The following is a 26,394-nucleotide window of genomic DNA, read 5'->3' on the forward strand; positions in this document are numbered from 1 at the left end:
AGTGAGGAAAGTACAGTGATTGAGGGATAAAATGAATGAAGCACAATGTTTTGTAAGTGGCCAGGAGTGTCTTTATCTTGAATATTTTTGGAACTGGGTCAAAACAGGATGGTTTAAACCAAGAATGTGGAATGAGGAGTGGGGTAGGGGGGCGAGGGGGAGAGAAAGCCTGTTAGAATCAAAAGAGAAGAATGAAGAAGACATAAGAGGGTAGCATAAAAGGAAGATGTGGAGGGAGAGAGAACTTTCCAGAGTCTGCATAATATTCCAATATACTTCTGATAAATCCTTTTAAAAACATCCTCCTGATAAAATCCTAAGCTGGTATGAATCAATTTCTATTACTCCCAAACAAAGAATTCTAACTCATACACATATTAAGTAAGATAACCTATAAACTCAAGGCTTGCCCAATGTAGATGTGGGTTACTTCAGAAAATTAGAACCTGGTGCTTCTGATGCCAAGATACAGACCTGACAGCAGAGTAGAATTAATTTTGCTGTTCAGAAATAAATGTTGCTGTTCAGAAATTCTGTCTGTTCTTGAATCCCAGAAATAAAATGTGCAAGAAATATCCGTTTCTTCTTTTTTTCATTTTAATCAAATTAACTCTGATTCTGCATTGAACTCGTGGAACATTCAAATGGAAGTATTATTTCATCACCCTTATTTCTGCCCTCCCTTAGTCCCTACACCCCGGAGTCACGACTGCATTAGGGGAGCTTACTGATGTCTAGACACTGGTAAAGGCTCTGTAATCTCCACGTCATCATGGCTCAAGTCTGCTTTAAACTTCCTCGTGCAGCCCCTGGCTCTCTGCTTCTAAGCCAAGGGGAGAAATCTTTGCTGAAGCTAGCTAGAGGGTGCTTGCTCCCTCGGGGGCAGCCATCCCATCTGAAGTCACGACCCCTTCCTGGAAACTCTTGAAGTTGGCTCAGGTATCCACTAACCCTGGGACCTGACGATCTTTCTCTGTCCTTGTTCTTGAAATAATTCTCCTCTCTTCTGCCCTCTCCCCACTCCCCCTTGGCCCAGGCATAATGTTTTCACTTAGTGTAAGCTTTTATAATAGACCACAAGAGTGAGTGACTCCCTTTTAGGAATTTCGGCTTCTTTCCACCCTGCAAAAACTCCCCAGAGATTTTTTTCCCCCCGGCCTTTCTTTTTTGTGGTATGATTTGCATAACATAAAATTGTCCCATTTTAGGGTACGGTTTCGTGGCTTTAAGTACATTTGCATTGTTGTGCACCCCAAAGGTTTAATGGGAGGTCTGATTGAAACGGGGGGGTGGTGAAAACAGAGGAAGAAACAGTTTTTAAAACATTATTCTTTCATGTCTTTGTGGCACTTCAAATGGAGTCCCCTAACAGGTGAATCTGAGAAGCTAAGAGGCATCCTTAGTATGTTAGATATTAATAATGTGCAAGAGGAGAGGGGGGGGGGGCAGGTGCCTGTAAGGAAACTTGGGGAAACAACGAAGGAAAACATTATCTGCCTGACAACACTCACAATATGACTTAATGCATCTGGAGCAGAAGTAAAAGGAAGAACTGTTCTCCGCTCTGCCGTGGGCCAGGACCAGAACCATGTCCCTGAATTGGGTTGGGGGGCGCCTATCTCCCAGAGGCCTCAGACGGAAAGGAAAGTTCCATTTTATGAACTACAATAATGCCGTTTGATACCTAAGCAGCGTGTCACAAAGGGATACAATCCACAGGAGAGTTAGAATTTAAAATCTTGGGATTATTAAGAATTACACTTAATGACTTGTAGGAGTTGGGGGGTGGGGTGGGGCAGAGAGTACCTGAGGGGGTGTCAAAATAGCCCACGTGATTTAGCACGGGCTGGGCCGAGGCGTTTCTTTAGGGGGGTTGGAGGATTCTGTATCCATTCATTCGTTTCCAAATAATTCCTCACGTGCCTGCTGTGTGAGAGGCACCGAGGAACCATACGGCAGGGAACAGGTGAGTAGGTTCGTTCCTCTAATAGAGTTCACATTCAGGTGTATTTTAATTCTAAAGCCGCGAATCCAAGAGCACAATAAACTGAATGAAGCAGTGAACCTAGGGAGCCACGGTTTTTCACAAGCCGCAGCAAAAGTCAGAATTTTAAGTTTTCTATTCTTGGGTGCTGGGTCTTAGTTAAGGGCGACGGGCAGGTGGGATGTGAAGACATTTCCCGCCGAAAATATACACAGACTTGGTGTTTGGGTTCGACAGCTTAGCTCTTGCGATTACAAATGACACCTACGGCACCGCACTAACATTCTCTCAGAAGCAAACGAGATTATAGGAGAAAAACCACTTACTCCATCACAGCCCTCGGAAGGCACAGCCGCCTCTCAGCCAGCGCAGGAAGGCCATGGACTACAATTCCCAGAAGCCCTCGCGACACACACATTCGGCAGCGCAGCTTCGGAGTCGGGCGCGCTCCTTGTTGCGTCATCCGGGTGCGACTGCAGATACAAAACAGACCGGGGCTACAAAAGCATGGCCTCTGCTGAGGCGGCGGCGTGGTCATCGTCGTCGTCTTTGGAAACAGACTCAGCCCCAGTCCCTGAAACTGCAGGAACCGCTGCAGCCGCGGCGGTCGTGGCTGCGGCCAGGATGGGACCCGGAGCCGGGGTCTCCAAGGCCGCTTTGGCCACGAAGCTGCTGTCCCTGAGCGGCGTGTTCGCCGTGCACAAGCCCAAAGGGCCCACTTCAGCCGAGCTGCTGAATCGGCTGAAGGAGAAGCTGCTGGCAGGTACTGCAGCCCGGGTGGGGGCCAGGCGGAGAGCGGGCGCCACAGAGAGCAGCACCCTGGCGTCTTGCGCGTTCAAGGCTCAAGAGATGAAAGGAAAGGGAGAAGGTTCGCTGCGTTAGATCTGGACAGACATCTGGGGCATCTCGGGCTTGCACTCGAACGCCTGTAACCTAGTTGGCAGCTGTCTCTCTCAAGGGAACGAAACACAACACAACAAAGCCCACGCGTACACAAATACACCCCGGCACGTGGCCATGCAGACCCATTTGCTGTAATCTGACCCTGGAGGAGCCTTCTGTTCACGTTGGTGAACGCCACCCAAAGGAAGCACTGACTCCCTACCTCCGAGTTGCATTGAAGATAATGTTGGAAATGCAGACTCGTGTTGCTTTGGTTAACCAAGGTTTAATGCAGAGGTTTTTATATATCGGGCAGAAGACGTACTTAGAATCCCTTGTACAAGTACAGATTCCTAATCCCTGCCCTCCCAGAGCCTGTCATTCTAAGGATTGGGGTATTTTTAGGAAACTGTATTTTTAAACGATTGCTCCAGGTAATTCTGGTGTCAGTAGTCTACGGGCCACATTGTGGGAACGCTAACTATAACTTGGTCACTTCTGTAGGAACATTCTTTTTGTTTGTCATATGCACATTTGAAAAGCCTATAGGTTCTCTCAGTTCATCTGCCTAGTAGTTCATTTCAAACAGTGGCATCAAGGAACCTTAGCTGTTTATTGGACACCTTCAATAAACCCGATCTGTGTTAGCCTGTAGGGATGAGAAGATGAAAGTTACTGTCATCCCTTAACTGAGCTGGTAGCCTCGTAACTTCTACAACCTTTGGTGGTAAAACAATTTCTCTAGATATGTGAGGCCCTCCAGACTTCGGTCCTGGCTTGTCTTTTCATTCAACCAATGCAGGAACTAACCGTCTTACATCGTTTCGGATCCCCTGGCAAACTTCACACTTCCGTTTAAATGCAAAAACAAATTATCCTGCTAAGAATTTGTTCGTTGAAACATACACTTACAGATTTAAATGTTTACTGGCAATAGGCACCCTCTTGCAGATGTTTAATTCCAGTTTTATATCGAATCCTTCTTTTGTTAAACTGTCCTTATACTTTTGTTACCTGTAGGGATGGGTGACAAAGGAGATGTTGAAAGAAGGAATTGCATCAAGGGCAAGCTTTGTGGAGTTGTTTCCTTTCAGCAGAATTGCTGCATTCATTTGGCCCGACTTGTTAGCTAAACTTGAAGGCTTTTTTTGACCCTCAAGGTAATGAATACCATTCTTTTTCTTTGACAGAATTCTGATAGGATCAAAGCCGTATCCTGGCTTTCTGGTTAATCTGCCTCCAAGAACTGACGTTTCTTCTTGAAACGTGGTTAAAACTGATGTGTCAGGGCATTGCTGGATGTGTCTGTCAGTGGCTTCTGCCGGAAGCTACTCACTCAGATATAGACATTCTCACTGCTACTCTCCATTTCTGTATTGCTTGTCATTGGCCTATTCTGTATTTATATTAGCTAGACCAAAGCTTCCCAAAAGCACTTCTGACTGGCTGTTGTAATTACCTGAGACGGTTCTTAAAGAGACAGATTTCAGGGCACCATAATCTAATGACAACCCCAATCAGTGATCATGACCTCTGTGTATTAGCATTCCTTGCCTTTCCTTACATTGATTCATGTCACCCTAAAATCCCTGTTCTTCTTTGTCTGTTTGACTCTTTCAAGGCCTGAACATCACAATTTTAGGCTAGAAAAGACCGTACTAAACATTCATCCATGAATGGTACCAGTGGGGGGAACCAAACTCCAGTATCGTAGAGTGGTATGTCTTCAAACTTGAAAGGTGAATTTGGACATGAAAGGAAGACAGTAAATTTATAGGCCTTTCGACTCCAAGGAATGTCAAGCTGAAAAGAGAAAGAGTTCCCCAAAAGGCTTCATAAACTCATGGATCCCTAACAGGCTGTAAGTGAAAGAAGAGTCGGAAGCCTAGGTCAGGCCTTACAGGTTTATATGAAAGCAGACAGCCATGCTCTTCCATGCGTGGTGGTGTCATACTCAGAGAGTGGCACTAAGACTGTGTCCCAGAAGCCATGGTTCTGTCTCACTAGGGTGGTTATTATGTGGTAAGGCTGAGCAACCCAGCACAGTTTTTTTGGCTTCTCCACTATTGCTTTGTTTTGGCCCGTTTCCTCCCTCTTCCCATCCCCCCCGTCTCTTTTCGTTTCCTTTTGTTGTACCTTCTATCTTCTTGGTGTCAGTGGTGATAAGGAAGGTTTGGCTGGCTTAGGTGGTGTGGATGAATACAGCTGTTCCTGCTCCTCTCCTTTCTTACTTGAAGTCCAGGAGCCAATATATTCTTATATGCCGTGATAATAACTACTTACAGGTAGAGTGCTTTGCCATTTCCAAAGCACTTTTCAGATAACATTATTTCAATTTATCTTTACAAGAGAATATGAGATAGACCAGGTGGGCATCCTCTTTTTTGTTGTTGTTGCTCTTTTTATTTATTTTTCTTTTGGAATCTTTTTTTTTTTTTTAATATTTTTATTGATTTTTTTTTTTTTGAGAGAGAGGAAGGAAGAAGGAGAGGGAGAGAGAGAGAGAGAGAAACATTGGTCAGCTGCCTCCTGTATGCCCCCAACCTGGAATTGAATCCTGGGTAACTGGCCTCCTTTTGGTACATGGCACAACGCCCAACCAACTGAACTACACCCACCAGGACTACCCACTTTTAAAAAATATTTTTTCCTGATGAGAAAATGAATCCCAGTTTCTAGATCACTGATTTGGGATTACCATAATTTCTGTAATTTAGGGAGTATCTATACATTTTTAAACCTGATTTTTTTGCTAGTAATGTTGTCATAATCTAAATATGTTAAATTTATAAGACACTTTTTATTTGTTTTAAATACTTCTCCTACCCTCACCCTCCCATGTTTGTGAAGACGCGGCTTCATCTGCTTTGGTCTTTCTTCCCATTTACTCCCCTAGAAGCTGGAATGCCTTCTGCAGAATTAACCAAGAGGAAAAGGCAGACCTTGAAAATCGGGCACGGAGGGACTCTCGACAGTGCAGCCCGAGGAGTTCTGGGTAAGAGATGTGAATGGAAGTTTAATATAACTGTCACTTAGTAAGAAATACATATTGACTGAGAACAGATAAGATAGAGATAAGACAAAGCCATGCCATTTTCAGTCCCTTTTGGCATATTTCAGATCGACTGGTCTTCCCAGATTCAGCTGAAATGCTGTCTCCCACATGGGAAGCCTGCCCACTTGCTTCTCTGTGCTGCTGACGTAAAACTTCATTCCGGTCTTTGTTTCTGTTGACTCCCTGGGCTGAGAACAGGTCTTTTTATTTCTGTACCTACACAACAGACACCACAGAAATCGGAATATGATTTTTTTTGATTGATTGAATGGGGGAAAGTTGAGTACAATTTTTGTCCAGTAAACTGTCCCTTGAATGAAAGCTGCATGGTTGGCTGGGTTTCAACTCCAGGTAATTTTTCTACGTACCACTTCTGGAGTAATCTTCCTAAAATTCTACTTTCACCGGTCACTGGACTTCTACGGGCCTTGGTTTACTTGGGTACAAAATGAGAGGGTTAAGCTGGGTAACTCTAAGATGCCTTCTTGTTTCAGATGTCACTATTCTGGATGACTGACCTAGCGGAGAAATCAGTTCGGCCTTTTAGCCAGGCCAAAGTCTAACATGCAGCCTGCTCCCATGACCCCCTGCACTCTGACTGATAAACCCACTGTGCCCATCCTTGCATTTTTAGAATATGCTCCTCTCTTCTCTGTGTTCAAATCCTGTACCTCCCTGTTTGAAATGCTTGAATGAAGTGTTCTCTGGCCCTGTCAGCCATTTACAGTGCAACTTCCTTTACCTCCTACTGCAATGGTTCTCTCTGTGTTCATTTTGACATCTTACCTAATAATAGACAAACATGTAAATTAACCGTCCCTCCGCTACGCTCACCAACCAATCAGGAGAGTATGCAAATTAACCCAACAAAGATGGTGGTTAATTTGCATATGTAGGGGCGAAGCAGTGGAGCAAAGACTGAAGGCTCCATCCAGAGCCTCAAAGACTGAAGGCTCCATCCAGAGCGAAGGCCTGGGTCCCGGGTGCCGGAGGAAAACCAGTGCCAGCAGCCAGGGGACTATTGCACAAAGCTCTTTGTGCAACGGGCCTCTAGTTTAATCATATTCTGTGATATTGTTATTTAGTGTCATTCACTCATTAATTCAGGCAACTTTTTTGTGGGGGCACTTGTGAATTCCCTTGTCTGCGTTTTATTTTCCCAATAAGATTATAAACTTTTTCAAAGTCCGAAAATGTGCTATTCCATTGGGACCGTGCGCATCGTAGCTGCTTAAGAAATACTGTTTGGAGATTCTTGACTGGAACAAATTGCATTGAGTCTTCGTTATTATTATTATACAAAGTTCTTGCCTCAGCAGTAGCAGCTACCATCTGAAGAGTGCTATGTTCCTCAGAGCATATCGGAGGCAGACAGTTGTTATCTTAGTCCTGAAACTAATATTACTCTTATCATGGATGCTTAAAGGGGGTTGAGATAGACTTTATGGAGGAGTTGGGATTTGAGCTGGGTTCCCAAGTGGACTTTGAATACTTGGCTTAGGAGTTGGTACTGTAGGCTTTGGGACCCTATTGAGGATTGTTGGGGTAGGGGGAGGCTTTGTAGTGTACAGTATAGGTTTTCAGAAATGGCAGGAATAGGTAGAGGAATGGGTAAGATGTAGGAGTCAGGTTTGCAGTGGTTTAAGCCAGTGGTCGGCAAACTGCGGCTTGCAAGCCACATGTGGCTCTTTGGCCCCTTGAGTGTAGCTCTTCCACAAAATACCACATGTGGGTGCGCACATAAAGTGCGATTAAAACTTTGTGGTCCATGCGCAGAAGTTGGTTTTCGGCCTGGGCGAGTCTATTTTGAAGAAGTGGCATTAGAAGAAGTGGGGGTTCGTTCGCTGAGGTCGACCCCTCAGATTGAGGACGTTTTTAGCAAAGGCCAGTTTAGGAGTACCCTAATTAAGTCAATAACAATGTACCTACCTATATAGTTTAAGTTTAAAAAATTTGGCTCTCAAAAGAAATTTCAATCGTTGTACTGTTGATATTTGGTTCTGTTGACTAATGAGTTTGCCGACCACTGGTTTAGGCAGATGGTGGCAGGCAGTGGGAAGAAAGCCTGGATGAGGAAGGTGGGAGGGAGGATGAAAAGGAACAGCTCTGCTCTTAGCCAGTCTGGTTTGAATTTTAACTCCATCTCATTCTAGTTGTGAGATGCCGGGCAAAGTTCTTAGTCTATATTTCAACTTTCTTATCTATAAAACAGGGACAGTTGCATTACCTTTTAGGGTTGTTATAAGGATTAAATGAGCTAATGAATGGAAAACATTTAAAGTGGAATTTGATAAATGGTAAACTCAACGAGTGGTATGCTATAAATATTCATGATAACTCAGCTTGATGATAATTTCTCCTTGTTACTTCTTGTTATTCTGAATTGTGGTGATTATATTGTGTTCTTTTACAAAATTGTATCCATTGATGAGAAATATTTCAATTTTTATGAACATTTGCTCACTGTTCAGTGAAGAAATGATTATATCCGGTGATGCTCGACTAGTGAGATGCGTTATCATGTGGATAAATAATGTTTGCCAGTGAAGAGTCAGGTGGGCCATTGTTGTACTTTATGGTCTGTGTGAGCACATTCTCCAGACTCATTTACCACGTGTTCTTCTTTGCGTTGGGTTGATTTGTTAATGATTCTGTTTTCTTGATTGTATAAAGCTGGGCAGTAATCATCTTCAAACGGTTCATTAGCTATGATGATAGCTTTTGCTTTGTTTAATAATGAACTCTGTCAAAAGACTATCGTACCATGGCTAATTGTACCATGTATTTTTCAGTGAATCCTTTAAGATTTTTCTAAGACTTGCTATTATGTAAATGACCTGGTTGAGGTTCCTACCATATTTTACACTTTGAGAAAGAAAAAAACCTCTCTCTCTCTCTCTTTCTCTCTCCCTCTCTCTCTCTCTCTCTCTCTCTCTCTCTCTCTCTCCCCACCCGCACAACACCCCCCCCACACACACACACAACATTCCCTCTTCAGAATTTCTTAGCTGCATGACAAGTTCAATGGGTTGAAGTCCTCAATTTATGCTAAATATATGCTCTTCCCGACTTTACACTAAGTATGCCAGGAAGTTATGACCAGGATATGTATGTATTTTAAAAACCTACTTTTCATAATAGAGTGTCCTAATATTTCTTTCTTTGATTTGTAGTGATTGGAATTGGAAGGGGAACAAAAATGTTGACCAGTATGTTGTCAGGGTCCAAGGTAAGAATACTAAAATAGTTTTGTTTTTCTTTCTACCTTGAATATTTTCCTCAATGAGCATGTGTTGGATTTTATCGAGTAAAAAATAAACTATACAAATTGCATGAGTGGGTGGCGATCCTGAGTATTCATCACAGTGTCTACAGTCATACCTGAGAATTAAAAATATCGAGACTACAAATTGGAAATCCAAGGTTGAAAAACAAATTTGATTCTTAAGAGCAAACACTCTGCTGTGCCCATATTTTTTAAAAATCATATCTATTTTTTTATATAATTATATTTCTTAGATGCAAGGGAACTTCTAGATCATAAATTCCATTGGCAGATTTAATAAACCTTGGAATTTTTATAGAAACAATACCATTTTGTAAAAGGTGCACTTTTCAACAAACACATGCTTTGTTCAGTGGTTGCAAATGTTTGCTGAAGAGAAGAATTTGGCTTCTTTAAGATGCTAAGTTACATCATTCACCTGTTAGAGTAGCCTTGACTTTTTTGAGGCTCTTGAAAGGAGGGAGAGGAGGGACTGTGCAGTATTGGGGGAGGCCTGAAACCCGTGGGCTGCGTCAGGCCTTCAGTGAGGAACCCTCAGGAGGAAACAGCAGGCGAAGGAGAGTGAAACAAGATGTCAAAGTGGTTAACCTTTCTGGGCCTCTCAGGTTTTCTTCAGAAAAAATGACTTGTTCCTCTCTAGGGCGTCTTCCAGTTCTAAGAGATGATAACCTCTGTATTCGATTAGTTACTAGGGAATAATAGTCGGGGCTAGGGACCAGTGAAAATGCCTGTGGGAGGACAGCTAATAGGCTCTTAGGTGGAGAAGAATTTCAGCAAGTTGCTGGACTAAGCTTTTTGTTTTAAAACCCTTTCTCTGAATGGGATATAAATAGTTGGTAAAGTGATTTTTGTCTAAATTGTTTTGTCTAATTTGTGTGTGTGTGTTTTTTTAAAGGTGGTAAAAGACTGTTTAAAATTGTTTTTTAGTTCATTGCAGACCGATAGATGACTTTTGTAAAATGTAATTAAAATGTTACAGCATTGTCACATTGCTGAATAAATTTCTAAACACCTTCATTTTCTGAAATTAATCTTGTCATGGACATTGGCTCTTGGACCACACTTTGAGTGGCAATGGTTGAAGTTAGCTTTTCTTAAAATAAAAAGCCCTGGGGAGTGTAATGCCTTTGACATTACATTTTAGTTACCAATGGTCATAAAACCTGTCTCGTTCCGTTGAAATGGATCTTAACGCCTTAGATAAACGGAAGAATTCAGTGTTGCTCGCTCTGCAATCTTGAGAATGTAGGTGTGGAAAAGACACAGAATACAAACATTGTTTTAGAATGTAGGAGTTCGACTGTTTTACAGTAAATATGTACACTATGCTTAAGTAGTGACACACAGAGCTTAAAATCTGTTTCTGATAAATGTGTGTGTATGTTTTTTGCCAGTCGCTTAATATTTGTTTATTAATACTAACTCTAAAGTATAAGCAATAGTAATTTTGATATGGAATAATGGATGATTTTTATTTTCTTTTTTGATATGATTTGGTATTTTCCAAAATCTTTACAATAAACAAGTGACTTTTATAATAACAAAAAAAGATATACTTACATTAAGGAATTTGTTTGGGTTTTCCCCAGATAAAATATTTTGAGTTCATTGGAATATTTATTATCCACCCTCAACCACAAGTATGCAAAACACATTATATGTTATGGAAAGGTTTTATATGTAGATTCCAAGCATATTTCCAGAAATATGATGACTGGAAATGTAAATACATTGTTGGCTCTGGTTTAAGCTTTATTTGTCACAAACCATTTTGGTATTGAACTAGGAAAGCTGCATGTCATACAGTGAAGTCACTAATCCTCAGTAATTTAAATGGAAAAATCCCAGGTGCCTCTCCTCACAGGAACCTAGTTCTTGGGTGCGTCCCATTTCAAAAGTAGGATTATTGTCTCATTAGCTGTGTGTATTTTTTATACTTTGAGTTTTAGATTGTGTATGTGCTGAAATATTAAATCATTCGAATTTTTAACTTTGTTGAAGATTATATTTTTCTCAAAAGCAGTTAAAAACTGTTCATGCATTTTAAAAAATAGATTTCGGAAGGAATCTTAGAGATCCTCATATTCAGGGGCTTTCAAAACTTTTTTTTTTTAATTTTGTTTTATTGCTTAAAGTATTACAAAGAGTATTATATATGTCTCCTTTATTTTTCTCCCCTTGACCAAGACCCAGAGTGAGTAAGAAATTCATTTGACATCATGACCTTATATACACATACATGTATAAAATTTTTACTAAACAACTTTAACTGGATATAAGGCTGCTCCCATATCTATGTGGGAGCACACCATGGTAGTACCTGTAGGCAAAGCCAGCATTTCCTCTGGAGGCAGCTTTTATCTCCTCCAGCAGCGGAACAAGTGTGATTGTTGGGGTATACACACTTTTCCACCCTGGATGTGCTCAAGGACAGTACTGTACCCCAAGGATACAGTAGCATGTTCAGGGTAACCAGCCAGTGTCAACCCTGAACGTGACTTGAATAATCCTCCTGTGAAGCGCAGCCGGCTCTCTAAGATCTAAGCATGCCTCACCACTTAATCAACTTGGTCCAGTTTGTACCTTTTCTTTACCCTCTTGTTAATATGCATGCATTTCATTAGCACTGTACTGAAAGTTTTGAAGGGCTTACACTTAGAAACTGTACAAAAGCACTCCTTTTTTAATGAAGGCATTCAAAGCCACATGTTTTTGGTTTGGTAGTGTTTTTTTTAAGTGTTCTTCCTCATTCTAAATAATATCCCTTTGTTTGTGAAACTTTGAATCACAGGCTTTCAAAATCAAACTTCAGAAAAAGCAGTGCCTCGTTGAGATGGAAATAATTATGTACACTCCCTGTAACACAAACATATTCCTTTCTTCTGATGAGTTCAGAAGCCGACTTGCTTTTAAAGTTGTCTAGTGGGGTTCAGGGAGCTGGAGGATGAGTGAAGTAGAGAATAGAGTGATATAGTATCCGCAAGGAACCATGAATTCCAAAGAGCACACGGTTCAATGGAAACTTGAAAAATTCTACAGGTCCTCCATTTGTTTGATTGTAGTGGAATTATGCTGTAATGAATTCATTCATAGAATTCACACTTTCCAGATATACATCATGGAGATAAACAACCCTAAAACCCCGTCTCTATGTAGAAGGCCTTTAGACCCCGTAGCACAGAATGGCGGGATTGTGTATACACATTCCCAGATAGTTTTTCTCCTGCCCCATAACTTCTTGGTGGTGAGGCTCTGTTTCAGCTGAAGGCATAACTGTCTGGGTGGGTTTCTCTAAGTCAGTGGTTCTCAACCTTCTGGCCCTTTAAATACAGTTCCTCATGTTGTGACCCAACCATAAAATTATTTTCGTTGCTACTTCATAACTGTCATGTTGCTACTGTGATGAATCGTAATGTAAATATCTGATATGCAGGATGATCTTAGGCGATCCCTGTGAAAGGGTCATTCGACCGCCAAAGGGGTCACGACCCACAGGTTGAGAACCGCTGCATAAGAGAATAGCACAAATACGAAATATACTTCCTGATTGTATTGTGTTTTTCTTATTCAACTAGAGACCGATTATTAAGACAAAAATCAGAAAGCATTGTGTTGCTTTACTGTTTCTTATGGGAACTCACTGTAACCAGATGAGTCACTCTAACCACTGTTATTGTGAATCATTTTACCTTTTCTTTTGTTTTAAATATAGTAACAATAATAGTATTTTTTTTTTTTTTATTGCTTACCAGGGCCAGGTACTATTGTTCTAAACTCTGCTTCTTTTCAGAAGGTTCTGTTGTTATCCCTATTTTGAGATCATGGGAACGAGGCTCTAATAGGAAAGACTACTTTAGCATACATTATGGATTGTGGTGGAGCGAGGATTCGAACCTTTGAGTCTGTGCTCTTCCCACTCCACCCTACTGTACTTCTCCCTGTTTTATGCTTCATCAAGGTTGACTGTTCCAAAATAGAGAAGCAGAAGTGGGGCATTTCAGCTGATGAGACTGAAGGTTTAGTTACAAGAAACTCGTTTTTGTCAAAATTAATAAAAAATTTAAAAGTCAGTTCAAATGCATTAGAACATTCCTTCCGTGTTGTATTTGTAAAAATAAATCTGAACTGTATAATAGAAGATTATTTCATAGAGGGGCACGAGGCTGATATAAACTGTCTACTTGCTTATGAGGATTTGAAGTTTAATATTTTCTTCATTTGTGTCTGGTCCATTTACTAGCATAATAAGCTTGTTAATAAACTATATTTGAGCTTCCTCTTTTAAAAATTGCTCACATAGCCCTGGCCGGGGTTGCTCAGTTGGTTGGAACATCGGCCTGTACACTGAAAGGTTGCTGGGAGGCAGCCGATTGATGTTTCCCTCTCACATTGATGCTTCTCTCTCTCTCTCTCTCTCTCTCTCTCTCTCTCTCTCTCTCTCTCTCTCTCTCTCTCTCTCTCTCTCTCTCTCTCTCTCTCTCTCTCCCTCCCTCCTCCCCTCCCTCCCTCCCCCTCTCTCCCTCTCTCTCCTTCCCTCTTCCTCTTCTTCCCATCCTCCCTCCCTCCCTCCCTCCTCCCTTCCCCTCTCAAGTCAATAAGCATGTCCTAGGATGAGGTTTTCAAAAAAAATTGCTCACATAGCTACAGATTTTGCTCAATGGGAATTACCTACCTTGCATTTTTCTCACTATTCTATGTGATGCTCCAATTAACATTTGAATTGGACCAAATGAAAGACGTATAAAGACTATGTAGTCCAGTGTGCCCTGAAATGAGTAGTAAAACAGTCCTCAGTTAACTAAGAATGATCTAATTCTTTCGTTGTGAATAATGACCATTTCTTAGAAGTGACTTTTGGTAAAATTGTTGACTCTTGTGATGGCCATGTACGGGTATATTATACCATTCTCATTAGTATATATGAAAATTTTCCTTCCCAACCAAAACTAGTTTTAGAAATCTGTGTGCAATAATAGGCCGTTTAGTGGCCAGGGAGAGGTCAATGGGTGGAAAAGGGTGACATATGTAATACTTTAATCAATAAAGAACTTAAATTAAAAAAAATAGGCCATTTATAAGCCACAGTTATTGATAAAATCAGGTTTTTCTTTGTCATGTTGGCTGGTGTGGGAAGCTTGCTGTTGTTCTCCAACTTACACATGTACTTCCCACGTATCAGAAACTAACAAAACACTTGCAGTCTATTATTTTTTTGCCTTTATTTTGTATCAAGCTGGTCATATTAGTAAAATTCTGTATGACTTTCGGGACATGCATGACAGTTTTCTTTACCGTTGTGGCCTGTGTTTCTCCCTGTGTCTCTTCCTCTAGAGGTATATTGCCATTGGAGAGCTGGGGAAAGCTACCGACACGCTGGATTCTACAGGAAAAGTAACAGAAGAAAAGCCTTACGGTATGGCGTTCATCTAAAGTACTCTTTTTTAACATCTAGAAAAATTTTTTGTGAATTCAGAATTCTCTAACTTGATACTGCCAGTGATTTTAGTTTCCAGTACATTTTTTAAAAAAATGATTGGAAATGATATATTACATTGTTTATTTGGTATGAGTTTAATAAAGATTTATTATAATTCTTTTTCTATAGTCAGTTTTTATAATGTTCAGAATTCTTGCAAATAATGTCCTTTCTGAAAAACACTTGTTGCCAGGATTTAGGACATTTTTTCCTAGTAAATGAGAAACAAAGCAGAGAGGCTCTCCTGTTAGATGCTACCTGTGTCTTGCAATTGTCTGTTTTATTTGTTTATTTATTTTACAGTTACTTCTTAGCTGTTGAGATAAATGCACCATGTTTAGTGCTTTAAAACTAGTCCTGTCTCTCTGCTTTTGGAGTACATAGAAAGATACGACAAAGGGAAAGCTATTTCTCTGGAAATAAAGCATAACTCACTGAGCCCAGCTTAATTTTTCTACTATTCCTTTTTTTTTTTTTTTTACTACTTTAAGAAAGGATAGATAAATGAAATGGTTTCCTAGCAACTGTCCCAGTTCTCATGCTATTTATAATGCAGCAGTTTTGTACAGTCAGTTCACCTACGTTATTATGTTACCAATTGTGAGTTACATGTAGGCTTTCTGGGGTGTGATTTTTTGCCTGTGTTTAATGTTATCACTCCTTAATTTGCCTAAAGGCAATCCAGCACCTGGCTTCTCTGTACTTTTGTGTTGCGTGTCCTCACTATATATTTCCTATTACCCCAGTACTGAGACCAACCTCTTCCTCATTCATTTTATCTACATTTTCCAATTTACTGGTATAAAGTTGTTTATATTTTGTATGATTTTTTAATTGGAAATAATATCAAACTTAAAGAAAAGTTGCAAAAATAGAGCCATATTTTTTTTTCGTTTTCAGTATACCGATGTTTTACTTCTTAATAGCATTATTTTGATGCTGTTATAATTGGATTTTTAAATTTTAAATTTCTGATAGTTCATTGCTAGAATATGGAAATGGAGTTGATTTTTGTATAATGGTCTTTTATCCTTCAACCTTGCTAAACTCGCTTATTAATTCTGGTCGCTTTTGTGTAGATTTCTTATAAGAGTGAGTGTAAAGTAGACAGTTTCTCAGGTCTAGATTAGCCTTACTCCTGAGACAGGCTTTTCTAGGGTCTCGATTGAGTGCCTTGGGCGTTCACCCGAGGTTCTTCATTCCGGATGGTTGGAATGCAAACGTCTTTCAGCCTTTGGGAGCTTTGGTACCAGTTCTTTGGTTAATTCTGTGGCAGCTTGTGCTGTATATATGTGCAGCTTGGAATTTAGCCAAGTCTCAGCTGGAGCCCTATAGACATCTGTGTAGTTCTCTCCAACTCCAGCTGCTGCTGCTTCCCAAGGTCTGGTTTCTGGTGGCGAGATCCCAGTGCTTTGTTTGGGATTTCCCTCCCGCACCACCGTTCAGAAAGCTCCTCCAGGCTGAAGCAAGTGATAGTGGGCCTGGCCTTGCTGCCTCCCCTTCTCTCAGGGAGGGCAGTGCTTGCTGCCTGCGGTCTGATGTTGCAAAGCAGCTGTTTATTATAGTTTCTTCCAGTTTAACAGCTGCTTTTGGGGGCAGCGCTCTATCGTGGTCGAGTATTGTTTTGAACTCTTATCATGTCATTTTTTACTTCCAGTTCAATTAAGCACCATCATCCTGTAAGTTCACGGAAAGAGGCACTACATTTTAAGCAAATAACAACGTGTAACGTGATCTTGCCTAAATTAATTTTATGCGAAGAAGCTTTAAAAATTAATTTCAAATTAGTACTGTCACATAGATGATTAATTAATTTGCTAGACAAAGAATAATTACTCACACCCTGCGGCTCTTGTATCATACCCATCTCTTCTGCCAAATGGACTTCTCTGGGCTCCTTATTGGCTATCCTTGCTTTGGAGGTTTTATTCTCCATTCCTTCTTAAATCCTATGGAGGTAGAGTCTTCATTTTATGTCATAGGGACAATTATTATTATTTGGATTCCAGCTGCTGCTGCTTTCCAAGGCCTGATTTCTGTTCGGCGACAGTGCTCTGTTGCAGATACAGCCAGCATACTTACTACATACTCGTTTAGTAGTGAATATAATTTTTATTTATAATATTTACTATATTCACTTTTATGCTAAAATATTATATTCACTTTTATTGTAAAATAACTTTACATAGGCTTTCTGTCGGTGATTCAAACATTAGATGACTGATTGGCCTAGGCCACTTTTAATTCCCCTTAGACCTTGAATCTATTATTCCACAGCAAATTAAATACAGCAAGACTATCTTGAGTGCCATTGCAGTTGTATGAGAAGAAAAGCTGTCGTTGCCTTTAAGGAGCTTAGAATTTCATTGTCGAGATAATACCTGTGGAGTGTGTGTGTGTGTGTGTGTGTGTGTGTGTGTACAGTTTAAAATCGTGTATGAGTAATTGCAGAATAAACAACACAACCCATAAATGCCTGGGATGTTAAGTCAGAGAATGACACGGGGCAGAAGTAGAATGGGAAGGAGCACCTCTTGTCATCGTGTGTGGGGGATGCCAGTGAAAGAGCCGCCCAAACAGGACAAAGGAGGACACATTAGCAGGAACGTCAGTGAAGAGACCAGCCCAGCAGTAAAAGCTGTTCGGTCTTCTTTTTAAAAATGTGTTGCTAAGTTATGAACTCTTGCAGTGTTATCAACAGTGGCATTTCTTTCTGCTATGCCAGCATGGTGTCTAGAGTTGGAAGTTTTGCAAAACTGAGGTGCCACCAGTAATTAGGCTTTAATGTTGCAGTAGAGTAAAATTTTAATGGAAAAATCCTCATTCGTATCATGAGCTACGTCTCTTTGAAAAAACAGGGTGAACAGAATAGTCTTCTGAGGTCTGCCTTTTTGGAGCAGCTAGGTGTTGGAGAAATTCTTTCCAGTTCTGTAGCTCGTCTCTGTTTGAGTCTATAGTAGATTCTGGTCCTTTGTTCCTTTTGAGCTTGGAAGGATCAAGGTCACAGTGAGGTTAAGACTGTTTTGCTGTGTTGGTCTTGAATCTTGCTCTCCTTTCATTTTTATTATGGTGTTAGAACAGTAATTCAAAGTGGATTAATTATTTTTTGTTAATATTGTTTAAATAAAATAAAATATAACAAGTATATACCAGAAAAAAAACTTTAGATTTCCTACAAAGTGAAAACAAAGCACTGTAATTTCTTTCCATTATCTATGACCTAAGTTGGAGAATACTTCTATAATTTAGTGTGTTATTGACTGTGAAATATGTAAGAATGAAAATCCCAAATACTGAATTTTAGTAATAATTTTCAGTTGTAGAAATGTACATTAATAGTGCATCATTTTATTTGGAAGTATCAACAAGCTGAAAATATGACTAAGTGATATATTTATTTTTTAAATTTAGAGATATTTATTTATTTTTAAATTTATCTTTATTGTTGAAAGTATTACAGATGTCCTGTCCTTCCCTCCCCACATTGACCCTCTCCATCCTGACCCCCTCCTCCCCAGGCCTTCACCACACTATTGTCTGTGTCCATGGGTTATGCACATATGTCTATAAGTTCTTTGGTATATTGAAAGCTTTTTTTATGTCTTCATTCAGATTTTCTAAAATCGTTGTTTAAAAAATGCTGAGTAATCATGCTAAGAGTCTTTGGTATGTATATTTTCTTTTTGTCCTGGCTTATTTTTGAGGCAAAAGTGAGACTCCTGATTGAGAGTGTTCACTCAGGGGGAGGGGGAGGATAAGGGGAGAGATCAACCAAAGGACTTGTATGCATGCATATAAGCCAAACCGATGGACACAGACAACAGCGGGGTGAGGGCATGAGTGGGGGGTCGGGAGGGGAATGGGGGGGATAAGGACACATATGTAATACCTTAATCAATAAAGAAAAAATAAAAAGAACAGAAGTTGCAAGAGCAATAAAGGGGGGAAAGGAGACTGATAAATACAGCTTTGCTGGGGAACAGAATTCAGTGTGAGTGTATAAAATGTGTATCACGCAATAGAACTGCTTTGAAATCTATTCAGTACAATTTTTAAATGTTTCATACTTGATCATCTTGAATTCTGCATTAAGTTACTTATAATATTTAATGCCTGGAGAAATGTGGAAGATAACTTACGGATTTTTTTTCCTGCTTTCTGACCACCTTGTTTTTTGGTCACTGCAGGGCCATTTCTATAGCTAATGCAACATTTCCTAAGTTCCTCTAAAGGCCATAGTAAGAACCAACTAAATATGTTTACATGATTGAATCATTTTTATTGGAGAAAATAAATGGAAGCAAAGGAAATTTGGTTTTAATATTAGACAGTATAAGACTTTCTTCCCCTTTGACCTCATGAATGTATAATTGATTCATTTTAACAAGGTAGAATTTGCTAATAAAACATACACTATAGTATATGCTTTCGTCTGAAACAATTGTAATGAATTTCCAGAGCTGTTGGTGCTGTGCAAATAGCACATGTTCTTCTGTGGTTGCCTTAGTGTCACTCTTTTTGTTGTTGTTCACTTTTGGCAGATCAAATAACACAAGAAGATATTGAAGGCATTTTACAGAAATTTACTGGGAATATAATGCAGGTACCTCCCCTGTAAGTTCAGTTATTAAACTTGAGTAAATGTTTAGCTTTATTTTTCAATGGTTGACATCACTTTAATTTAAAAAACAATTTGCTTTTTTAAAGTGTATGGTGAGACAGGTTTTAAATTTGGCATAGCAAATGATAATTTTGCCTCCAAGGTAAAAACTTAAACATTTCAGCAGGTGACAAATGAACATTGTTTTGGATCTTATTGTTGAAATAAATTAAACATATTTGTATTCACAAGAACTGTTTTAGAACTTTCTTCTCTGTGATTGTTCCGAGGATTTTGTAGTCTAATAAAATTTTATCTCGCATGGCTAAGATCTGTTAAGTAGATTACGTGCTTATTTGTTTTTCAGGAACATTTTGATAACTTTTATGTGAAAATGAATATTATTGGAATGGAAATTGTTTCAAGGGAATATAGCTGAGATCCTTGTGACCAGAGGCCTTGTGCCCCTTACCCAGGATGAGGTCTAATGAGGACGTGACCAGACCACCCCCAGGAAGATGGTTCGAGGATAGAATTGACAAGATTGCTCAGTGGGCGCCAGACGGAGCCCTGTTTGTCTCAAAGATATTTACAAGCTTTACTCCTGACACCCTTGTGGAGTAGATTAGAAGAAATAACCAGTTCATTTTTCTTAGAAGGACTTGCAATTTAAAGGGCTGCTAGCCATCCTCTCCATGCTGTAATCTGGAATTAAATTCTGTCATTTTTTCTTAATTCTTCTTTTGTAAGCTATTCTGCATTAAAGAAAGATGGACAGAGACTTTCCACTTTGATGAAGCGAGGGGAAGTAGTAGAAGCAAAACCTGCCAGGCCAGTTACTGTGTACAGTCTCTCCCTTCAAAAATTCCAGCCACCATTTTTCACATTAGGTAAGACGGAGAAATTCAAAATTATCTGTATGTACGTGTACCTTTATTGTGTGATTTTAATGGATCCCTAGGATATTGGAGAGTTTTAAAATTCAAATTTATGGAAGGTTAGGATTTGTTAATACCCTTTGATAACACATTTAATGAGGATACCTACAGCTGGAGGTTCAGAAATACCTTTCTAGCCCTAACCAGTTTGGCTCAGTGGATAGAGTGTCAACCTGCAGACTGAAGGATCCCAGGTTCGATTCCGGTCAAGGGCATGTACCTTGATTTGTGAGCACATCCCCAGTAGGGGGTGTGCAGGAGGCAGCTGATCGATGTTTCTCTCTCATCAATGTTTCTAACTCTATATCCCTCTCCCTTCCTCTCTGTAAAAAAATCAATAAAATATATTTAAACAAAAAAAGAAATACATTTCTAAATGGGGTTTTTTATATATTGCATTATACTATCCTATATAATAAAGAGGTAATATGCAAATTGGCCATCATACCCTCACACAAGATGGCTGCCCCCATGTGGTCAAAGATGGCCACCACAAGATCGCCAGCAGGGGAGGGCAGTTGTGGGCCAGCAAGCCAGTGGGGGAGGGCAGTTAGGGGTGACCAGGCCTGCAGGGGAGGGCAGTTGGGGTCAACTAGGCCTTTGGGGGAGGGCAGTTGGGGGCGACCGGGCCGGCAGGGTAAGTAACATACCTTAGATCTCTATGGAGAAGAGTAGGTGGGTATATATTTTCAAAATGTAATGTTTTAAAATTTATCTTATGGATACTTGTTCCCCCATTTTGGCTAGTAGCTGATAGTTTACCTTCAGTATAAAATCCATACTAATTTGTCCTCTTAAAACAAAACATTTTTAGTTTTAGAACAAGACATCTAGGAATGGTGTATTGTTTTCACCTTCTTTGTTACCTGCAAGTAACTGTTAAAGATAATGGAAATAATGCATGAGGCAGAAATGCATTATTGGACACAGGGTACATTTTAATTCAGGATATCAATTTGAATTTATCTAATAAATTTAAAAACCAAAAAGTTTGTTTTGCTTGTTTGGAAATTTTATGATCTCCTAGTTGCAGAAAGTAGTCGCTAAAGCTCTGAACATACAATAGCTATAGTTTGGGATTCTTAAGCTTCCTTGAATTGAGCCTACTCTTAATTTCATGGTGCATACCAAATAGGATTCCTTTAATTTCCCAAAACTTTTTTTCCTGAACTTTGTTGCTTTAACGTGTTATCCGTCAGAGTATGGTTTTTGTACAATTGAAAAAAGAAGTCATTCCTTTTCTTCCGTTTCCTGATTTTAAAATGTTTGACAAATAATGAGAAAAACACAGTCATAGATATTTTGTTCCATTCCATGAAAGTGCAGCAGCTGGGTTGGCACAGGAGATATTATCTATGAAAGTAAGAAAAACTCAAATTTTTCCGATGGCATTGAAGCTGTAAATGCTTCAGTTTGTCCACTGGAGGTTGTGATAGGCCAAAAGCGTTGTCTTTGCACCAAAGCCAAAAATAGTGCATGAATGTTGACCCACTTACATTTGATCTAGTGCTCATTTTATATCTCAGCTCTGGTCCCCACCCTTGAGCTAATGGGAAAAAATAAAGAATTAAACTCTCCAGGTAGTAAGTCCTGATTATTTCCCTTAAACGGCTTTATTTGTATGATATGACTAGAAGCAGCTGGAATACAGCATGTCTTGTGGGTAAATAAAGATAATCCAGAGCCCTACTCTTAACCAATAAACTTGTGTTATGCCGTGTTAAGAAGATGTTTAAATATGCATTTAGTTTTAGAACATTGTGTAATTTTAGTTATTTTATGATTTCTTTAGGAATATTTCCAAGAAAACACTTAAGAATGCTGAGCTCCCATGTAGTATATTACCCCAAACGTAATCCCAAAAAAGGATTTTTGTTTATTTGTTGTAATTGTTGAGAGTACAAATCTGAAACTATTTTAAAAATCTACAGCTGATGACAGCAAAGCTGAGATGTCTAACCATTTCAAACCTATTAAATGAACAAGGCGTAGAAATCTGAAAATATTTTTTTAAATCTTCAGCTCATGATCGCAAAGATGAGATTTCTACTTAAAACCTATTAAATGAATAAGGCTGAAGCATTAAGGTGGTATGACTTGCCAGTTAATTTAAAATGTGTTCATGAGTTTCTGCTGTTTGCTTTCTCCACGCTCTGACTTTTCAATCTCACAAACACATACGCTGCTGGATGAATAATTTATGTTTTAGCACATAAATATTTTATCACCCGATTGTTTGCATAGTGCATTTTTACATTTGTTTAGAGGCATCTTTTCTATGTAAAGAGGATTTCATAGGAGGTTAGCAATTTACCATGTCATTGTTAACATTCCAGATGTTGAGTGTGGAGGAGGTTTTTATATCAGAAGCTTGGTCAGTGACATTGGCAAAGGTAAGCATAAATGTATTATGAATTACCGTCCAGAGAGTAATATCCCTTTTTTGATGAGAAGAGGGAATTTCCTGTTTGTCATATCTTTGAGTACTGGCCTTATGATCTGCGCTCTCGCTGCCTCCAGTTTCGGAAGCATTCGAGGTTTATGGCACACAATTATCAGCATCGGCAGCTGCAGCGAAACATTTGTAATGGGTGGGGGGGGGGGCAGAATAATGAATGGGAGGACCAACATTTTTTTCAAGCACAAACTATTTGAACCCAAAGCAGGGAGGAGGAAAATAAAGATGTATCCTTCCACAAGTTATTTTCATTGGTACAAGTCAAGTGTTTTAAAAACTGGAAGCGACAGTCTTACAAAGAGCCAGGAAGTGGCAGTTCTGGCTCCAGTGTTTGCTGGCAGTTGTGACACTGGACAGGTCATATTACTTCATCTGCCAAGCGAGAGTAATAGTTACCTCATGGGGTTGCCTCGTGGGTCAAATGAGAAAAGTGTGTGTAAGTTCCTTGTGGACTTTAAAGCCGTTTCTAAGGTGAGTTATTAAATACTGCTTTGCTATTTAATCATTTCTTAATCCCAGGGTTCTTGGTTCTTGTGTTGGATTATTGCAGCTTTACCTTTGGAGTGGTTTTGAGAGGTTTGCGTCAAGGTCTCTCATTGGAAAGTAGAGCCTGCGATAGGGGAATGACTTGTCCTGTGGGTTTCCTTCCACCTTCTGTTGCTGCAGAGCTCTCTTCCTGTGCCAACGTGCTGGAGCTGACCCGGACCAAGCAGGGGCCTTTCACGCTGGACGAGCACGCCCTTCCCGAAGACAAATGGACCATTGATGACATTGCGCAGTCTCTGGAGCATTGCTCATCTCTCCTCCCAGCAGAGCTGGCGCTGAAGAAACCAAAGCCCGAGGACTCTCAGGAGCACGGTTTGAGCTGTGAATATATAACTCTGAATGAGACGAAGGGAGAAGACGGTGAAATTAAGACATGTTAAGATTGGGGTGGCATTTGAATCCCGTGTACAAAATGACGAGCTACGGGCAAAGGACAGTTTTTCCCTTTTTTTTTTTTTTTTTGGCACGAAAGAAAAATGTCCATCATTTACAGTTTCGAGAGGGTACAGTGTTATCTGCTATCCAGGATAAGGAGCCTTGCAGTTGTTCAGCTGTTTGCCGTACCATGGAATGTTCTGGAATATTATGTGGTTAGATTGGATTCAGGAAAATCAGCTTTCTGATTTTGATCTTGTTTCAAAGTCTTTTCCTGTGAAAAAGCTGAACACATTTTCTAATCAAAGAAAAATGACGTAAGAGCTACATGTTTCTTTGTCATCACAAAAGTTAATGTAAATTAATGTCACTTTGACTTTATTTTGGCTCTCTGGTGACTCTGTTGTATTGAAATTCTTACACAATGTTAGAAAAGACTGTTATTTAACTATTTTTATGTTTTGGAGAGTTTGCCATTATTAAGAACATTTCTTTGATAAGGATGCATTTATTTGGTAATAGTCATGTTTGTTTAGGTCTTGGACATTAATAAACTTTTAAAATAAATGTTTATAATTATGCCAAATTATTGCTGCTACCACTTCAGGGATGTCAATATAGGACTAAATGTTTAAATTGGCCTCTACCATTAGTACACAGGATAGCCCAGTATATTTTGGGAACTATGAGATCTTTTTCTGATCTTTTTAACAGTTGACCACCCTGTACTATGTTAGTAAATAGCAGTTTTTAAAAAGTAAGCTAAAGAATGTATCTTAAATTAAAAATGTTTTTATTCTTTAGTATTTATTCACACCTTCTGAAGGGCATTGTTTTTTAATTTGTTTTCAAATGATATTTATAGCCTTAGAGATAGTCACCGTGTATTTCCAGCTATCTCTTTTGTTCTAAATATTTAAAAAGTTATTCTCAAACATTTTCATTCTAATAGCTTATTGATGTCTGGCCAGTGTTGCTCAGTGGTTGAGCATCAATCTATGAACCAGAAGGACATGGTTCAATTCCCCACCAGGATACAAGCCCAGGTTGCAGGCTCAATCCCCGATGTGGGGCATGCAGGAGGCAGCCAATCAATGATTCTCTGTCATCATTGATGTTTCTATCTCTCTCTCCCTTCCCCTCTGAAATCAATAAAAAAATATTTTTAAAAAAAGACAAGTAGCCTACTGAAAATTTTCTCTCCCTTGTTAACATAATTTTGAAAGCAAAGTCACATTACAAAATAGCAAATTTTCTATGTAATGAGAGTTTCATATTTTTGTTATGGAAGAACAATATATTATGCAGCCAGTCTGTAGAAATTAGAAATGTTTAAGTCCTGCTTCATTTATTCAATAAGTATAGCTTCAAAAAGAGGAATCATTAAAAATTTTCATAACATAAGAGTGACTTGATTTTTATGGATTGCATTTCTTTTAAGGTAGTTGCCTACTTGCAACCTTTAACTTGAAAATGTTCAGTATGAAAACTAACATGATTTTCTTTATGGCTAACCTATTAGAAACTCAATATAAAAATGTATCTGCTTCAGGAGAGTATTTTCATCACATTAGCCACATATTTTAAATGAAAATACTAAAAGTAATTCTTAGTATGACACAGAGCATTATAAGGAAAAGAGTTTGATATCAAGGTATTAACCTAAAATGCCAAACACACACAGTTGTAAATTCAAAGTTTACAGCTTTATTTGTTCCTATCTAGTGCCCTGCAGATTGTGAACCAAAGTGGCAATGGCTGCTCGTCTGTTGGAATGTGTTCACACACTGCAGTGAAGGTCCCGATTGAGGAATAAGGTCCCTATTGAGGAACATTTACAGGGGCATTTCTGTTCTGCATCTCAAAAATAGACATGTATGATTTACTAATGGAGAAGAGTAGAGATTATTTGAATAGACAAGTGACTTGAAAATAGTAATAATCTTTTTCTTTTATATTGAAAACATTGAAGAAAATTGTGCCAAATGGGAAAATTCCCCATAATTCTCACCATCCCTGTGCACTGACTTCAGAACTTTAATTTTGTATTAATATTTTCCCTTTTGTTTGCATAATTACAATCTTAAAATACCTATTTCTTTTTAATTGGCTGGGTTTTTTTTTACTTCGTTTTATTGGATATGTAATTAGTTTTGATCATTATTATTTTATTCATATGACTTCATATTCAGTTTATTTAAACTATTTTCTATTACTGAACACTTAAGTTATTTTTTATTTTATTAGGATAAATTCCTGGGAGTGGGATTATTAAGTGGGATAATATGAACAATTTTACCATTCTTAATATGTTTGCCTTATTGCTTTCCCAAAGAGATGTAACATTTAAATGTCACCATTTCAATATTATCAGTTCGCTAAAAGCTTACAGCTTTTTAGGTGGGGGTTTGATATGTTGCTGCTAATTTAGTAAGGATAAGAGAGAGTTTAAAATTGCTCTAATTTGCTCTTATGTGGCTTTTTGTGTACCTTGTTCATTTTTATAAATAAATGTCTTATGGTTTCTTTATACATTTGTATGAGTTATTTATGTAGGTAATACTTGGTAGAAGTATTTTCATGGCCTTTGTGTTGTTTTTTAATTTTATTTTCATGTTTTAATTTTTGCTAAATAATTTAAATAATTCTTCAGATTTTATAGTTGTCATATTTATGAGTATGAATATCTAAAATTTTTTTTCCTTGACCGGAATCGAACCCGGGACCTCTCAGTCCGCAGGCTGACGCTCTATCCACTGAGCCAAACCGGTTTCGGCTGAATATCTAAAATTTA

General features: G+C 39.0%; 1 protein-coding gene across 1 annotated transcript; it reads left to right on the forward strand.

The window, feature by feature from the left end:
* Positions 1–2,468: 2,468 nt before the first annotated feature.
* On the forward strand, positions 2,469–23,696 carry TRUB1 (TruB pseudouridine (psi) synthase family member 1). The gene is made up of 8 exons (XM_006778738.2): positions 2,469–2,747; positions 5,763–5,861; positions 9,095–9,150; positions 14,539–14,620; positions 19,225–19,297; positions 20,034–20,173; positions 22,558–22,614; positions 23,346–23,696. Exons 1-8 carry the CDS (start codon positions 2,492–2,494, stop codon positions 23,603–23,605), a joined length of 1,023 nt encoding a protein of 340 aa, XP_006778801.1. The 5' UTR covers positions 2,469–2,491; the 3' UTR covers positions 23,606–23,696.
* The last annotated feature ends 2,698 nt before the right edge of the window (positions 23,697–26,394 follow it).

Source organism: Myotis davidii, unplaced genomic scaffold (genome assembly GCF_000327345.1).
Source record: "Myotis davidii unplaced genomic scaffold, ASM32734v1 scaffold107, whole genome shotgun sequence".
In the NCBI taxonomy this organism is placed as follows: Eukaryota; Metazoa; Chordata; class Mammalia; order Chiroptera; family Vespertilionidae; genus Myotis; species Myotis davidii.

Coding starts and splice junctions, on each gene's coding strand:
- TRUB1 (XM_006778738.2), top strand. CDS start 2,492: ATGGCCTCTGCTGAGGCGGCGGCGTGGTCATCGTCGTCGTCTTTGGAA. Junction 2,748..5,762: donor GAAGGAGAAGCTGCTGGCAG/GTACTGCAGCCC, acceptor TTACTCCCCTAG/AAGCTGGAATGCCTTCTGCA. Junction 19,298..20,033: donor ATAATGCAGGTACCTCCCCT/GTAAGTTCAGTT, acceptor TTCTTTTGTAAG/CTATTCTGCATTAAAGAAAG.